The sequence below is a fragment of the Lepisma saccharinum genome, chromosome 28 (genome assembly GCF_977018435.1).
Source record: "Lepisma saccharinum chromosome 28, izLepSacc3.1, whole genome shotgun sequence".
NCBI lineage: Eukaryota > Metazoa > Arthropoda > Insecta > Zygentoma > Lepismatidae > Lepisma > Lepisma saccharinum.
The window spans coordinates 29,379,220-29,398,164 of record NC_139256.1 but is presented as its reverse complement, the minus strand read 5'-3'; the positions used below and the strand labels follow the sequence as shown (position 1 = coordinate 29,398,164).

Here is an 18,945-nt window from a genome sequence, read left to right as displayed (position 1 = left end):
TGAGCCGGTACCACTCTCAACCTTGCATAATTACTTGCTCTTGTTCGCACTGGGGCCTCCCCAATGGCATAGTGGTAATGTCCTCATCAAGGTCAGTTGACTGTCTTTTAGACCAGGCCATAGTAAGGGGGCAAGAAGTGGGGGAGCAATCGCTGCTACTGTACATAAGGTAAAGTTCCCTGTGCACATTGCACCATACCATGAGGCATATGTAGGGGGATGTGGGTGTAGGGCCCTACAGATTCTTCGATCTCTGCCATTATGGTGCTGATGTGATCAGCATCATGCTCCAGCCACCTTTACTCCCCTTCCCCCCAGGGTTGCCTCCATGTACCAATTTATTTTGAGGCTTGGTGAACCCCAGAGAAGCTTTATACAGGGACAAGGCTAAAAAAAATTAGATCACCCTTGTGAACCTTAGCTTGGGCCATGGCTGTAGTATGCGTGATTCTTATAATCAAGGTTTGTGCCTCTTAAAAAAAAAAAAAAGTTTAACACAGACATATATATTTTGTGTATGCCGTATGCTCCAGAAAAACAAACTAATGATAGTAAAACAAACTGAAAAAAAAATTGAAACTTGCAAGAATCAGCACCCCAGGAATCGAACCCTAGTCTCCCGGATGGCAGTCAGATGCTCTATTGACTAGAGCACCACTGTTTATACATATTATATAGGCTTCTTCGATAAAATGTGCCCACTCTGCATTTGCACTTAAATTTAGGTATTTTAAACACTCAAAATTATTAAAGTTATCAAGTTACCTGAATATTGTTTATATTCAACTTAAAAACTATTAGCTTGTTTTGATGGGAGCCTTTTGTCTTTCTAGATTCAAACAGTTGTGCATGAAGTGAGAATCACCAACCAGATAATGTACCTTCACCCCAGCATCGAAGAGGCTCGCTTCCAAATAATGCAGCAGCTGTTCGCCTGGCAGGCAATTGTTATGTGCCAGACGCGCATCCAGAGTACGCGTTACCAGGTGAGTGAGTGTCTGGGATAGAGGAGTGTGGGAGATTCCTCGTTTTTGTTTGCTTCTACAATGTAGATTTTGACTTGCCGATAGGTCAGTGTGCATGATCATAGACTTTTCCATATGTGAGTAAATATGTAGTTGAAAAGTAAAATCAGACAAATACTAAATTTTTGGGAAAACTAAGTACATAAATAAATACACATACGTCAATCACTAACATTATCTGCAAGACTTCACTTCAGTGCCTAGGAATTTGCAAAGGTTTGTAGATGAAAACTATGTGAAAAAGTATCCAACATTCAGTATGCGAAGCTGGAAATTTTTGCATGTATTTAAATTTGTAAAATCAGTTCTTTTTTTAACATTTGGAAAGTTCCATAAAAAATATGTATATATATATATATATATATATATATATATATATATATATATATATATATATATATATATATACATAGCAATATATAAGCAAGTTTAGGTTTTTTAGTCTAATTTAATATTTTTAGAACCTATTTTAGAATCTTTTGGACTTATTTTAGAATTTTTAGGACCTATTTTACGATTTTTAGAGCTTATTTTTAGGAACCTAAAGTACATTTTTCAGAACCTAAAAATCCAGGGTGTAATTACATTTGCATGAACACTTTCTCTGCAATTAATGTTTTTCAGTGTTATTGTTTTTGTGAAAAATCAAAGGTCCGTACTAATTGTGCATCTTTTTCTTTGTTACAGGTTGGCCTTGACAAACCAACATCACAAACCTACCGCAACTTACTAACCAAGTTGCCTCAGGGGTCCAACATGTTAGAATCAGGATATGATGCCATTGAGAAGAAAATTAAACAGGTGAGATTTATAAGTTGTGTAATTTTGTTTTTAGTCATTCAGGATTTGTCCCACAGCATGAATAATGCCATGCAGTGATTAAGTCTTTGGATCTTTTCACACCTGTTTTTATCTTCTTGCATTTTTGATAATGCTGATAGAAAACTGACGAAACGTTGGACTTCGTTTTCATTTTGTCTTTTTTTTGTATGTTCTTGGTAGTTTATGAAAAGTAAAAACATGTTTCCTCCAACATACGGTGTTAGAACATACAGGGTGGCACAAAGAAAGGTAACCAAATTGTAATACAATGGTTCTACATTTTGGTTACCTTTTTTGGGACACCCTGTATATGGTTGTGAAGATATGAATACAGGGTGATTCAGAATTCTCTCCAGGATTTTTAGTAGAGTGGGAACGATATGAAATTTTGACTGATACTGATGAAGTACCAATATAAAATACGTGGGTGACACTAAAAGTTTTTAGATGCGGCAACACTGATTGCAGCAATACATTGTCTCTAGGATATGTTGAAGTTAGTAGTCTGTGAAGTGTGATAATGCTGCAGAATTTATAGTTGTTAATTGTTGTGTGCCAGAAATTAGTCAATTATTGTCGTGTGTGTACAGTAAAATGGATTTAACACGGGAGCACTTCAGAGCAATGATTTTTTACGATTTTCGAATAGGTTTAACGCAGCAGCAATGTTATGAAAGGCTCCGAAATGCATTTCAGGAGGAAGCCCCATGCCGTGCGACTATGTTTAATTGGTTTTTAGAATTTCGACGTGGACGTCAGAAACTCAGTGATGAATTACGTGATGGTCGTCCTGTGACAGCAACTTCTCAAGAAAACGTCGACAGAGTGCGTCGCATGATAGAGGAGGATAACCGGGTGACATATGCAGTTATTAGTGCAACACTGGGTATTGGTATGAGTCAGGTTCAAACGATCCTGCATGACCGCCTTGGTGTCAGGAAGCTCTGTGCCAGATGGATCCCACACCATCTTACTCAGGAGCAAAAGCAGGCACGGGTCACATGGTGCATGAAAATGCTGGACAAATTTAACCAAGGACAATCAAATGCAGTGTATGACATCGTAACAGGTGACGAAACTTGGGTGTACTGTTATGAACCCGAGAGCAAACGACAGTCGACGCAGTGGATCTTCCCGGATGAAGACCCACCAACAAAAGTCAGGAAGGGACGAAGTGTTGGCAAACAAATGATTGCCACTTTCTTCAGTCGGACGGGCCATATTGCAACAGTGCCGCTACAGGGACATCGGACTGTCAATGCTGAATGGTACACTACGGTTTGTTTACCGGAGATCGTACGGAAAGTTCGTGAAAAACACCCACGAAGTCGCATTATTGTGCATCAAGACAATGCGCGCAGCCATACAGCAGTACGAACAATCGAATTCTTCAAAGCCTCCCAACATCGAAGAAATGACTCATCCTCCTTACAGTCCCGACCTCGCCCCTTGTGATTTCTTCCTGTTCCCTAAAATCAAGGATACATTACGAGGTTCTTCATTTCCTACTCCCGAGGAGGCAGTCACCACCTTCGTTAAGTGCATTCAAGAGGTACCTGCAGATGTGTGGTCCCAGTGCTTTCACACTTGGTTTGAGCGGATGAACAAGTGTATCAACTGTCATGGAGAATACTTTGAAAAATTATAGCATTCATACTTTTGGTCTCCAGTGTTTTACTTTCGCGTGTCTAAAAACTTTTAGTGTGACCTATCGTATGACATTAAAAAACTTGCGTCACATGCTGACAACATTGTTGTTAAACTGCACAAAGCACGTAAACAGCATGATACGAGACACTTTTGCTTTTAAAGTGTGTCTTATTGTGCTTTCTGTGGTTTGTAACAAGTACCAATATAAAATTTACCGATACCGATAACTGATATTCTAGCAATGCGATATAAAACCCCAAATGGTTCATTGCCAGTTGAACCAAACTTTTTCAATGCAAAAGAAGTTACATATTTAGATATTTACATTTAAAAAAAGTACGGTTTGGATATTACATGTTTATATCATAGAAATTATAACAAAATGGCACAATATTACACTAAATCGTAAGATGTTTATTGGATCAGTAAAATTATCAGTAATTTTACTAATACACCGATGTGCCTATATTAATCTGTCTCATCCCTAAGTTTTAGTGTAACACTACACTATAAGGGAAATGGACTGACTATTATAAACACCATTGATTTGCAGTCATTTCTAAAATAAAGCACAAGGTGAAATTTACACCCATTGCAGTTTAAGACTTAAGAACAAACCCCCTGTGTTTGTTGCTTCCCTATGTTGAATTGTCGCTATTGATAAACTGTGTGTTAAGAGGCTTGAACGGAAATTGAAATCACAGTGAAAGATGTGGAGACCCTAAAAATACAATGCACATCCAGAAATTAAGTTTCGTTTGCAATTCATGCTGCAGCTGCATTGCAATCGCAAGAGTGTGCATGCACGCCGAGTAGTGGGATAAATTGGCACGGCAGAGATGCCAGTGTTAGAGAAGACAGAACTGCAGACGCTTCGTAGTGGGTTGCGATAATGTTCAAGAAAATCAAAACACGTGGTGCATGTTAATTGTGCCCAGTCAAAAGATTTTTGAATGCACGGAATGTATCAGCATCTGAAATTCACCATCAAATTGGTGAAGTGTATGGTGAACAGATCATGAGTGCCTCAATGGTATGGAGATGGGTGGGACAGGAAAGAAGGATGGAACAATGTGCATGATGAGAAACACTGTGGACGACCATCTCTGTTGACAGATGAATTGGTCCATGCTGTGGAAGAGAAGATTAAAGAGAACCAACAATTTACCCTGACAACACTGTCAGTGCATTTTCCAGAAATTTCCCGGTCGCTGCTTCATGATATAGTGTCGGACAGACTGAACTTCCTCAAATGGAGTGCCTGCTGGGTCCCATGCTTGCTTACAGAAGATCACAAAGAGAACCGAATTGGGAGTGCATTACTGTTTTTGACACGGTACTGTGAGGAGAGCGATGACTTTTTGAATCTCATTGTGACTGGGGACGAGACATGGGTGTTGCATGAGACTCCGGAAACTAAACGACAGTCCATGGAGTGAAGGCACACGTCCTCGCCATGAAAGACCAAAACCAGACCGGTTCTGACTACTAGGAAGGTCCTGTGCACGGTGTTTTGGGACAGACAAGGTGTATTGCTTGTGCCCTTTTTGGAGTGCGGCGAAACCATTAACTCCAGCATCTATTGTGAAACTCTACGAAAATTGTGTCACGTAATACAAAAAAATGACTTGGTGTTGTTTTCATTCACGACGATGCTCGTCCCCATATGACAGCTGCACCGCAACGACTCCTTACAGACTTTGGCTGGGAAACATTTCCTCATCCCCCCTATATATCCCAAACCTTGCCCTGTCTGATTTTCATCTCTTTTTGCACCTGAAAGCTTTCCTTGCTGGCCAGAGCTTTGAGGATGCCAATGTGGACAAACAAGCTGTTACCAAACAAGTGCATTCTCAAATATTTCTCCTTCCACCTCAAAATAATAGTTGCATTTCTCCAACAAAAATAATAGTTGCATTTCTCCAACAAACATGTTGGCTTGAGAACCGGAAGAAACAAGTGGGTGCAACTGAGTTAGTACTTCTATATGCCATGCAAATGACTAGAGGTAGAAAATTTACTGCATTGATCATTACTCTTCATGCCTTCTTTGCTCTCTTTGTACATTGGTGGACACTGTAGGTTCTAACCATCTCATTTACTTTCAGTGGGATCGTCACAACCCAGAAGTGTCCATGACTGTACATGACTGATAAAATACTATGTAGTTGCAGAGATGTAACTACAGTAGAACCGCGATTTTACATTCCCGGATTTTACATTTTCCCGCATTATACATTCAATCTTTATGGTCCCAACATTGCAAAATGTTATCAAATTTTCCTTGATTTTACATGTTTCCTTATTTTAAGTTTTTTTTTTAAATTGGTCCCCTGAAAAACGTAAAATCGAGGTTTCACTGTATTATTTTGCGATCGAGGGGCTAGGAAAGTTTTGACATAGTAATCATATGCAAATTTGTTATTTTTCTAGGTGACTGACTATGTGGGTGACTGGCTTAGGTATCAGTCACTGTGGGATTTGCAGCCTGATAACCTTTACGGCAAGCTGGGTGAAGATATCAATCTGTGGATGAAGTGTCTTAATGATATCAAGTATGTTATTACTTATAATTTTCTAGAAACTTTTCTGTAAAGTGTGATTTGAACATGTAGTTGTAGTGTGTTGTAAAAGTTCCAATCTAATTTTGTAAGCCTTATCAAACTTTTTTGAGCTGATATAACTCTTATTCTTAAGGACTGACTGAGAGTAACACTAGCACATGAATCTGTCACAAATAATAAATGTTTCTAAATGTTACATTAGGATGCTAATTCCAGTAGTAGGGTTTCCACTGTCCTAAAATTCTTGAAAAGCCTGTGAAATTACAGGGGATGGACAGAAATATGGAAACACCACAACATTGGAACAGGTGATATCAACACAATTTTTCCACTTGAAATCTGACGCTGTGCGACATTCTTTTGTTTTGCGCCGTGAGATAGAACCCTGTCGGACTGGTTGGAGTTCGACAGTTGCACTGTAGATAGCGTGCAGTCCAATTGATACTGAATCATGTGGGAGCTGACAGTGTTTGAAAGAGGGAAAATTGTTGGTTCCCGCCTTGCAGGCGTCTCTGTTACCAAAGTAGCCATGTATTTGGCGTATCAAGAGGAACTCTATCCAAGATCATGATAACATAATAGTGTGTCCGGAAAGACATCATCAGATAAACACCTGCGTGGACAAAAATGTACAGTGCGTGACAGAGATAGACGGACACTGAGAAGGATTGTGACCATATGTTGCATGAAGAATGGTGCAAGATCCCATTATCCACCATCTAGGACTTGTATTTATCCATTCCTCGGAGACTTCAGGCCGTTTTGGAAGCTAAAGTCTGCACCTTATTAGCTTCAACATTCCGGCTTTTCTTCGCAGGTGTTTCTCCATATTTTTGTCCACCCCCTGTACAATTATTTTTTCAGTATTGGAAACTAAAAATCTATTTCGTTTTTTCTTCCAACTGGTTTATTTTATGTGGATATTTTGTATAAAAGTATTCTTTTTTTCCCCATTTATCCTCAAGCCTGTTGAATATGTGAAGCTGAAGGGAGACCACTTATTTATTAATGCATTAAATCATTATTGAGTGGTCTGGACATTTATTTAAAAACCCCTGGTAAAACCTGTACAAATCGGGGAAGTTGGTTTTGCCAAATGACTGAGAGCCATGAAGTAAACAAACATTTTTTTTTATGTAAACTTAAATGCAATGTCCTGGAAGACTCAAGTCATTAACATAACATCACATCTATTTTTCTTTTGATGATAATCTTCCTGGTTTCATTTTTAAATGCTGTTTCGTTTCATATCAATAATGTGAGGATGCAAGTATTTTAATGCAGTATCTTATATGTATGAGAAATCAATAAATTGCACATTCTATCAATCTTCTTGTTTGGATATTTAGATCAATAGGGGCTGAAAGATGAAAGCAATGCAATGAACTCATATTGTGACAAGTCGGATCAGATCTAGTAGGGTTGATTGTTTACTTGTAACAAAACATATGATTGCACAATTGCTAGATCTTCTAGGTGTTCTGTTCATATTTTTATCCTCTGTTACTTATGTTGTTATTTTGATTGTATGTATGATGCCTTTGATACAGCATAATAGTTAAATTGATGTTTTATTTGTAAATTAATGCATTCAAAGTAGCATTTGGAAAATAGCTTTGACAATACCTTATACTGTTTTTTTGTTATTTTTTCATTAATGAAGATGACTTTTTGTTTGTAGGAAGTCTCGTACTACTTTTGACACTACAGACACCAGGAAAGAGTTTGGACCAGTTGTCATTGATTATGCCAAAGTTCAAAGCAAAGTGTCACTCAAGTATGACTCTTGGCATAAGGAAACACTTGGCAAGTTTGGATCTCTTCTTGGAAATGAGATGTCCCAATTTCATACTCAAGTGTCGAAGGTAGTGGCTTTTCTCATAATTATTACGATTTTATAAAATTTGACACATTTTTTATCTGAATTTTGTAACTAATTAAAATTTAGGATCTAGAATAGTTCCTGCAATACTGTAGTGGAGCTGAGCCGGTACCACTTTGAATACACATGCTGACACTTACAAATTCTTCAATATTACAGTAATGGAAAGTAGTGCAGAATATCACAAATTTAATGTGTTCTGTTGTTACTCAAATGCAATAATCTACTTGAGTTTTGCTTTAGAATAGAATCTTAAAATAACCGTCATTTAATCACGAAATTCATTTTCCAAATAATTCTAGAAAAGGTTAATTAAAAGTGATGCATTTTGTCCAGGATCATTAAATTCTGCAAAAATGTTGCACGGCACTTTGCAGACTTCACAAATACTCAAACCCAAACTAAACGCGAAGATGCAACAGGCTACTGAGGGTCAAGCCAGCATTTTTATGTGGTGATGCTTTGGTCAGCATATTGCATCCCATTGTAGCTGTTTTCTGGATTTTGCGACTGAAGCCTGCTGTAGCTTTTCAGTAGTTCCTCAATTGTCCTCATAATGGTGCGTCAATACCAAAATTTTATTGGCTCCCACCAGAAATTAAACCTGGGACAGCTTGAACCAAAGGTGAGAACTACAGTGCTGCAATGCGCGCTTTTTGCTCGAGAGGCAAATAGTTCGCAAGGCCAACGCTAGATGGCACACAGAATTGATAGTTCTTCCTCTCGAGTGAAAAACGACCGAACGAGCGAAATACATTCGAACTCTATTAGTAGACGTATTTCCGTAATTTGTCTATGTTAGTGGGTCCTCAAATATGGATCGTGAAGTAAAAGACGAAGTGAAATTAGAAAATATGTGAACATAATCATCATCTCCATGTTAAAATGCAGTTTTGTGTATCTTACTGAGATATGTGATGAAATAGATGATTATGGGCTGAAACTGCTTAGGCTGACATTTTATGTTTCTACGATTAATGTCACATTGAAATGATGTTCGATTGAATGTTATAGCTGCATTTTATTATTTCGCAGAATATTATTATCCTTTTCGGTAAATGATCAATGATGTACACATAGTTCTCACACTGTCATATGATATTTGTAATTGCTTAGGCAGGTCTGTCAGCATGTGTATCCATTGTACGTTTCGGTCACTAGATATTGCATACTTTATGTGCTGTATTTGAGTCTTACATAATAATATACAGATTTATTATTTAGAATTCTAATTGAGTAGAGTGGTTTCCTTCCATGTATGGTTGACAGTGCTGCTTATTAGGCTCTGAAATACGGGACGGTGTCAATCATTCCACGACGATTCCGGTACGGCTCGAGCGTAGGATATTCGAACGAGTTTGAGCGGGTGAAAATGGTCCGATGCAGTACTCTAGTGAGAACACTACTTTGCTAAGCAGCAACCCCCACAAAATACTTGGGACTCCAGAAAGTGCTCGCTAGTATGATTAAATTTGAATCTATAATTTCCAATATTGTTTCATCAGCGTTGGTATCATCTAACTCTCAATTGTAATAATTGATCTTGAACACTTTGGATTTTTAACTTTCAAGAAAAAATCTGGAATCTGTTAGTATCAAATTCTTTGCTTACATGAAAACACATACAAGCTTCCCACCATAATAACTTATTGGGATCTACAAATATGCAAGGAAATCATCAATTCATCTGTAGTTGATAAATTGGTGTACTTATTTTCAATTATTTTTAACTGTTACATTAATTTATTTGCAGTCGAGAAGTGAATTGGAACAACAAACCATTGAGGCAGCTAGTACTTCAGATGCAGTCTGTTTCATCACATATGTCCAATCCCTGAAACGAAAGATGAAAGCATGGGAGAAACAGGTTAGTGTCCATTTTGCATTGTAATATCACAAAAACACACATTTCTTTCTTCATTAATAATTTTGTTATTCAGATTCTGTAGAATTCAGAGTTGCTTCATCTGAGTGTTGATTTTTTTACACCTGATTGTTTACACCCATTATACTTTCTAGGTGGAAGTGTACAGGGAAGGTCAGCGTATTCTTGAACGACAGAGATTCCAGTTCCCCAGCTCATGGCTGCATGTTGATAATATTGAAGGTGAATGGGGTGCTTTCAATGAAATCATCAAGAGGAAAGATTCTTCCATCCAAACACAGGTACAGCTTCTTTTCTTGCGGTTTTCAGACAAATCAAAATGTTCGATCTTTTTGTGTTATAGCTGAGAATTTTATCTTTTTAATGTTCAGAATACATTTTACCAGACTAAAATATTAAGTATGTAACATTAATGTGGCGTAATTCTGGTGGAAGTTCAATATTTCATTGCTGACCGACCATTGTAAGGACATTTAGTAGTAGCCAACTCTCATCTAGAAAGTCAGATAACTTCATTTTTGCATACCTCAAGATTTCAAACACTAGAAAGGTATCATAGTGCCTGAAAATTTTCACATGGCGACTCAATTTATGAATTCATTTCTAAAAAGTTTTAATATTTTGAGTTTGCATACAGAAATTTCCATTACTTTTTTTTATAAGGAATGCAGTATGTGTTTTTTTTTTATGTTTGTGTGTTTTCTGTATCATGTATATCATTAAATCCGAATAATAAACATGCGATTATAAATTTTTGCTCTGTTACAGCGTTACCCCCACACCCCCTATACGCCTTCATGGCGTGGTGCTATGCACAGGGGAGCACTTTACACTTTTTTTTTGTTATAGCAATATGGTAGAGATGTCCATGTATATTAGAATGTATTGCATAGTTATTCATGCTTTTACCAGATGAGCGTTCATTAGGTAGGCCACTTCGGTGCAAGAATTACAGTGGAACCCCAATTTTATGTTCCAAGATTTTACATTTTTCCTTATTATACATTAAATCTTGTATTTCTTGTGAAGTTTCGTCTGAAGAATACCGTGTTAGAGGGTGGAAACATTACGTTTTGATGTATATTTTTATACTATAAAAGTTTGCCTTGGTCAGCATAGCAATTTTCTCAAGTTTTTTCAGCTTGGTCCCCTGAAAAATGTAAAATCGAGGTTCCACTGTAATTACTTTTAATCCAATCTTGTATTAATTAATAAATTAAATGTTCTAAGATCACATTTCATAGCTTTCTTGGTTGATTCATGATTTTCTTAGCCTGTATTTGAAAAAAAAAAACAAATAAAAAACAATGTGGCTCCTGAAAAAATGTTTATTTTTAGTTTTGTTTACCCCTGTCTGGTACCAAACATTAAATTTAAACCAATACACTTGCCACAGGTACCAATGCATCAGCACCAGTATCTGCTTAACCCTAGTCTATTGTAAGATGCTAATAGTGTCATCTGTCTTATATCTTTCTCTGTTGTAGGTTGCCAGTCTTCAGATGAAGATTGTGGCTGAAGATAAGGCCGTAGAAGCAAGAACGAATGATTTCCTGAATGACTGGGAACGCAGTAAGCCAGTGGAAGGCCACTTGAGGCCTGATGAGGCCCTCCAGCAGCTACAACTGTTCGAGAGCAAATACGCTCGTCTCAAAGAAGAGAGAGACAACGTGGCAAAAGCAAAGGAAGCTTTGGAGCTTCAAGAACCAGGTATGTTGACATTAATACATATTTGTAAATGCATCATGTGATATAATATGGTTTACATTTTCATGTTTGTGCATAGCACAAGATAAAATAAGAATAAATTATTTTCAATGTTTTGCTGACTGAACAAGTATTGTCAAGGTGAAGGTGGAAGGATTCCTGCTTCCTGATCTTCCACACCTGTTTTTAGCCTTCCTCTATTTTTTTTGGTGACAAAATGCTGGAATTTTATTCTTATTTGATAGTTTTTTTTTATTTCTTTCTGTTCCTGGACTTTTACAGGCAAGAGCATGTTCTCTTCAGCCATTTGTATTGGATGTTACTTCAGTGAATTTTTATATTTTTGATCATAGCATTGAGTGTGTATTTCATTATTAGAAAGGTAGGCATACCATATGTTTCCCCTGTCTGATATGGATTACCTTGATCAGTTTACTGGTTCAGGGTAGGGCAAAATTCATAGTAAGATTTATTTCACATAGTATGGTGGTGGTATGTGTGGTTTGGTGGCAAACAGACGTTGGTTAGATTAAGGTGGGTTTGCAGTTATTCATGGTATCAGATCTGCAGAACACTGTACATTTACCATAGAAACTTATTTTGAAAGTAGCGAGTTGGTCATTATTGTCCAAAGGATGTTTCATTGCCATTTTGAGCTAAAACATCCCGGACCATTGGATGATCTTCATGAGAGGTGATGTTTCTGCAGACTCTTTGAAGTTCTTGGACTCCTGAAAAGTATCGGTTGGCATTGTTCATTTCCAATTTCCAATACCAATTGCCTGATACTGGCTCAACTATAGTTAATGCTCTTGCTTTTGTTATGAGTGGTCCGGGGTTTGGTTCCTAGTGATTGGCCCACAGTTTCATGATGGGCCAGCATTGTTAGAACAAGGGGGGGGGGGGGTACTTGAAATAAAGTAGGCTCCAGTCTAGGAAGCAAGATTACAACAGTGATGGAAGTTAATATTCTGATCACTCATCATCCAATGAAAAATTGCTTAAAATACAGTTTAATATGTAGTGGTTTCTTAACCCGTTCCCTGCCACAGTGGTTTCACCAATTCCTTCCTCCTGCACCAAAATGGACTTTTTGTGCAAATTTTGCTTTTTTCATGTAACAAAGAACAGCCAAAACACTTACGTGCACTCGACTCCGCACGCCTTGTCAGTCATGTCTAGAGGCACATATTTTTGGTAAATAAAAAAGCAAAATTTCGGTACAAAAACAGTCGATTTCGGGTTCAAAAGCGGTAAATAAAATACAATTTCGGTGTTATTGTGGTGAATAATCACATCAAAAGTGCTATATAAAATGACATTTTGGTTTTAAAATTGTGAATATAATCCTAAATTTGATTTAAAAACTGCTCTTATTACACCAAATAAACTTAACCCTTCTAATAGCACATTTATGTCGTTACCAGAGTATTAAGTTTATTCCAGTGTAAAGTGGTCCATTTTTGCTTCTCAAATATTTACAGCAGAATTAATCAATTTTCCGTGAATTGCATAACTCACAGGATACTGCAGACTTCAGAAAGTGTCGCATCGGTATATAAATGTTAAATTTCGTTTTTAAGAGTATATCAGGGTGGCGACAGACCTGGAAAACCGGGAAAATCAGGGAATTAAAAAAAGTCAGGGAAATGTCAGGGAATTTCCTCTTCATTGACTTTTTTATTTTTATTTATTTTGACACCTCAAATTCGAACACTCTTTGGAGGAAAATTGTTATAACTCTGGCACTATGTGAGCAATCTACTTCGGATAAATTTTGTTTTGCAGCTAAAACATTAGTGCATGCAACCATGTACAATTCAGAACGCGGGACTAATGAAGGGGGTTTGGGCACGACCCCCGAATTTCAATGGAAAAAACATAAAAATCTTGAGTTTGCCCCCTCTTCTCCCGCTTTTTTTTGGGAGAAGGTGCAAAGTTTAGTATTCCTTTCAAAGAATGTACATTTCTCAAGAGAATGAAACATGTTTCATGTTCTTGGGTGCCATACAAGTTGAATAATAAACCAGAATGTGATTATTTTTTTTTACGAAAAGTAGGTAATTTGCATTTTTGGAGGAAAATTGTTATAACTCGGGTACTATGGGAGCACTCTACTTCGGATAAGTTTTCTTTTGCAGCTAAAACATCAATGCATGCAACCGTGTACAATTCAGAACGCCGAACCGAGGAAGGGGGGTTGTGGGGCGCGACCACCGAATTTCAATGAAAAAAAAACATAAAAATCTGTAGTTTGCCCCCTCTTCTCCCACTATTTTGGGGAGAAAGCGCAATTCTTAGTATTCTCTTCAAAGAATGGACGTTTCAAAAGAGATCGAAACATGTTTCATATTCCTGGGTACCATACAAGTTGAAAAATGCGCCAAAATGTGAAACTGTTCGGAAATGTGGCATGGATATGTTGCAGAGAGGGGGGAGAGGGGGGATGTTGGTCATCAATATGAATTTCCCAGGCTTGCTCCAGACCTGTGTCAGAGTTTCCACCCAAACATAAAAGTATGAAGGTCCAAAAAGCACATTCATTTCGTGATCAGCACCATGATACCATATGGTATCATCGGGCGAGTATGACCTTACTCTGATGATACCATATGGTATCATGGGGGAGTAAAGGTTAAGCCTCTAAATATTACGTGGAAAATGCATTGAATTATCATTTTTTCTTGTCCGTATGGGAGTAGTAAGGGGACTTGTCAACAGATGGAGGGGATAAGAGCGGGTCACGACGTCCGATAGTTGTCTGACGCCGTAGTAAGGCATTTTGTTGGGCAAACTGAAGGAACATGGAGACAAATAGGTTCCATTGATACATACGATTTTTTGTCGAATATCATCATCCGTCAAAGTATCTCACTACAACATGGCACAGAAATTGCATGGACTGCAACATCCAACAAAAATCACATGCATAAACAAGAAGAGCTTTAGACTGCAAATATGCTGCTGGAATTTCATTACTCTTCTGGCTCACTTCACCTTATTTAATGTAGCAGTGCTTACAAAGGTTTTCTTTCATCATCCTGACGTATTACTGGTTTCGCACAAGTTAACATACCTTTACAATGACATTGCACTATTCTTAGATATCAAGAAGAATCCAACCAAATGGGATATACAGTATATTGAATACTATCACGAAAAAGTGAAACATAAACTGCATTGGTGAACGTTATAAAAATTGGAAAGTGCATGCTCCCAACCTCAAATTTACTGCAACAATAGTATTGCAATAAAATTAGCACCACTCTCTGTCCTGTCTGCTAAACTCATGAGAGATGGTCATTAATCTCTCACTGAGTAATGCTAATGTCCAATATTATGAAATAAAATACTAATAATAAATACTTCAATATTTTAATATCATATTTACTCGAATCATTCAATCATAAAAGCAAATCACTTTCTCAAGAATTGACTTTTCTCTGCCAGCTCTGCTAAATTTTCACTTTCCATCTACTGATTTATACGAGGGGTGGCCAGAAAGTAATTTCAATTAGTAGGGATATTGATTTTTCGCAAACGCGAAAACAGTGAAAAATGCTAATTGCTGCGAAGTTATGTTTAGGAATATGCAGTGATTTCCGGGCACATTTTTCGCCCGTTCTAAATATCGAAATAATGTGAATTGTTGGCGTTTCTAGCGATTTTTTTTAAAAAAATGTCCTAAAACAACGAAATATTCCATAAAATCCAACATCTTGACTTTTCTAGGCCATGTTTGTGTACATAGAACATGCAAGTCTTCCAACATTTTACTCAAGAGTAAACTATAGAGTTATACGTACATGGAATAATTCCGACAGCCACATTAAAACATGTATTTCCCACGATTTTTTCAACTTCTATCAAAACCATTTGCATCACAGAGCAAAGTGGCAGGGTTCTAACAGGAGATCTAGTGCGTATCTACCGTCACACGGGAGCCACATCTTCGTATTTGTCGCACGAGATATGTTTTGAATTACCAAACTAAGTGCGCACATTCGGCATTTGTCAAGCGAGTAATAATGGAGCTCAGTCGTTAGGGCATCTGACTACTATGCGAGAGATCCGGGGTTGATCCCCTGTGGGGAGAACCGGGCTATTTTTCACCTACTCAAACTGCTCCGGCGCCCACCCAGCATCATATGAACCTGGTACCTTGAGGAAACTTGAGGTATAAAGGAGCCAGGAGCGTGTTGCTGATCACATCACCCCCTATCTTTAGCCGTGATCAAGAAAGTGTGGGGGTCCTAACTCCACACCCCTACTATACACCTTCATGGAAAAGTGCAGGGGAACACTTTACTTCCTCAAAAATCTGTTCCAACATATCAAACTGTCACGAAAATACGTAGACCATGTGACCTACAATTTAATATAATAGTTTAAAAGCAGAATGGAGTATTACGTTTTGGTATATTTGGCAGATAAATTTTCTAAAACAAAATCGCGAATTTTGGGAAACGTAACACTAACAAGTCAAAAAAGATAATGCCAATTTTTGGTTCCATAATATATCGGTATCTGTCACGTGAGATTGATTGACTTAAATTTTTTGGGTACGTTGCCACTTATGGTCATTATGCACCCTTCAGTATATACAGAGAAAATTCCATTATCTAAAATCCTTACCTTAAAATTAAAAAAGGGGTATGGAAAATAACTTTCCCAAAATTACCTTCAAGATATCAAACTCTCACGAAGAGGCATAAGCCATGTGACTTACAATTTGAAACAGTAGTTTGAAAACACCATGAAGGTGTAATTGCAGATATTTGCCAGAAAATGCGCTAAAATGAAAATGTGAATTCTGGGAAAAATAACACCGCATAGTAAAAAATAAAACATAAGAAAATACACCAATTTAAAAAAAATAACAAAATATCAAGGTCCCTACCGATTAGGCATAAATAAAACAAGAATAGCCAGTTGTAATTTATTGCATTAGTAACAGTGAGTCCTATCCTAATTTTCGGCATAATCACCACCGTTGTTCTGGCATTTGTCGTAGCATGGCACTAAATTTTGTATGCCCATGGTATATGTGTCTGACAGCAAAGACTGGAACTCTCTCTACTGCAGTGTAGCTGTCAAATCAATCCTTGCCCTGCCAGAAACCTCTTCAGTTAAACAAAGAGATGAAAGTCTGTAGGCCTACTTTCAAGGCCAGGGCTAACAGGGATTGGTCCAAGATCTCTCACCTGAAGTGATGTACTCAGCTGTATGGGGTTGTGCACATTCGACTGGCCTTCCGTGAATTGTCTGACCATACTATCACTCACGACGTCTGGTCTGCACACCTCACACGATTGCTGGTGGCTCTGTGCCAAATTCTGAGCATGTAATATAGGCTACATCACAGTCGGTGGGAGACTGTATGAGAGCTGCAATCTTTAACCTAGAACTGTCCTAAAACGGCTGCATTGCAACTGTACCAGATTACAGCTACATGCCACTTCTTCCTGCCTGCATGTGTGTGTGTCGCTCTTCAACCACTAGTGCTGCGTATAGGTGCCATTGGAGCTTTTTTCAGGATGCCCCTCGTATATGAACTTTCAGAATCTTTTATTATTAGAGTGTTCCTGTTTTAATGTTTGGTTAGCTAAATCAGGTACCTATACAATGCAATTCTATAAATTCCTTGCGTTAAATTTCTAATACCTACATACCCTTTTCGTCAGCAATAATGGTATAACTGCATGTTGTCAGTTTCACAGTACTTCACTTGGATATACTGTACTGAAGCAGAAATCCCATTGATAATGTAAGGAAATATGACACTTTATTTTCTTTGATTCAATTGTTTCACTTATATGCAAGAGTTAAGTTGTTTGCTTTACAGAGAAGCTTTATGCATTGAAAAATGAGTCCGCACTCATGGTTCTTGCAAGCAGAGGGTTCCAAACCTCAGTGGAAATATCAACATATAATACCGAGAATGTATAAGGAGACTGATAAATTACAAATTGTATTTCTTAATCAATCACTCTTTACCCTTATCTCATTTAGTCGTAACTTTAAAAATAATCAAGTATTTCATTTTAAACTTACTGCGTATGACAAAATTCCGTAATCCTTCCGTAGCTTGTGAATTGTAATAATTTTCCAAATTCACTATTTTGCAGTTTGAATTCAAATCATATAGAATGGAGAAATTAAGTCAATTTCATAGAAGATAATGTTGGTACTTAACAAATCCATACCTGGATCTGTAGGAGTTTATTATTTCCATTTGCAAAAACATCAATTTAGTTTAGTTTGTAATTGTCAGGGAAAAATGTAAATTTTGTCCTGGAAAACCTGGAAAAGTCAGGGAATTTCATTTCTCCTTGTTTGTAGCCACCCTGGTATATTTAGCATTTTGCAGTTCATTTCGCATTATTTCGTGACAAACAGGGTAGAAAAATGCACCTCACACCTTTCGGAAACATGAAAAATCAACATTACAGCATGTTGTTTCATATTTCGTGTTTTCGTCAAAAACGAAATTTGCATGCCTCTAGTCATGCCTTATGTGCATCATTGTTACACTCGTGACCGACGGCACACTAAGAAAACAAAGTGCAAGCCACATGTTTCGGTCATAATGACCAACATGGCATGATTGGTATGTGCCAGTTTTGGTCATTATTGATTGATTGATTTGTTGTTTTAAGTCCACTTTATGCACAGTAAGGCTAATCGGGACTGGACCTACAGCTTAAAGTGGGATCCGAACCACTATGTGCCTCCACTGGGAATCGAACCCGGGACCCCTTGATTACAAGGCGACGACGCTACCACTGCCCCATCGGGGAGGCCTTTTGCTCATTATGACCAATGTGGCAGAGAACATGTTAAAAAATTGTTTGGTATGCCTGATTTTTACCACTGATTTCATTTTTGTTATAGGTGGAATCAGTACTAGTGAAGATCGAATGCAAGTTGTATTTGAGGAGCTGCAAGACTTAAGAGGTGTTTGGTCTGAGTTGTGTAGAATTTGGGCACAGATTGACGAACTTCGGGAAAAGCCCTGGCTGTCTGTGCAACCGAGGAAGTTGAGGCAGCAGCTGGATGCTCTAGTAACACAACTGAAAGAATTACCAGCCCGTTTGAGGCAGTATTCATCATATGAGTATGTGAAGAAGCTGCTGCAAGGATATACCAAAGTAAGTATAAGTTTTGGAATTTGTTGATGATCTTCTTATGTTTCATGAATCCTTTCATAAATATTTCCACAGATTGGTGATCCATTGATTTTAACTTTTATTTGTTCTCATTCTTCTGAGAAGTATCATCATTCACTACTCATAAAGTTAGAATTTAACACATCCATGTTACCTCTTATTTTACTCTCTTAATTCTTCATTCAAAGTCCTTTGTTCTTTCATATTTATCAAATATATTCCCTAGTTACTATTTGCATCT

General features: G+C 37.6%; 1 protein-coding gene across 4 annotated transcripts in view; it reads left to right on the top strand.

The window, feature by feature from the left end:
• Window positions 1-18,945, top strand: part of Dhc64C (dynein heavy chain, cytoplasmic) — a 244,593-nt gene that overhangs the window by 64,574 nt on the left and 161,074 nt on the right. For all 4 annotated transcript variants that reach the window (XM_083114055.1, XM_083114054.1, XM_083114053.1 and 1 more), the window contains 8 exons: window positions 834-986; window positions 1,713-1,826; window positions 5,931-6,052; window positions 7,743-7,926; window positions 9,697-9,810; window positions 9,963-10,109; window positions 11,316-11,538; window positions 18,430-18,686. In XM_083114055.1, the coding sequence (XP_082970181.1) occupies window positions 834-986; window positions 1,713-1,826; window positions 5,931-6,052; window positions 7,743-7,926; window positions 9,697-9,810; window positions 9,963-10,109; window positions 11,316-11,538; window positions 18,430-18,686 (1,314 nt within the window). The remainder of the gene's footprint in view (window positions 1-833; window positions 987-1,712; window positions 1,827-5,930; window positions 6,053-7,742; window positions 7,927-9,696; window positions 9,811-9,962; window positions 10,110-11,315; window positions 11,539-18,429; window positions 18,687-18,945) is intronic.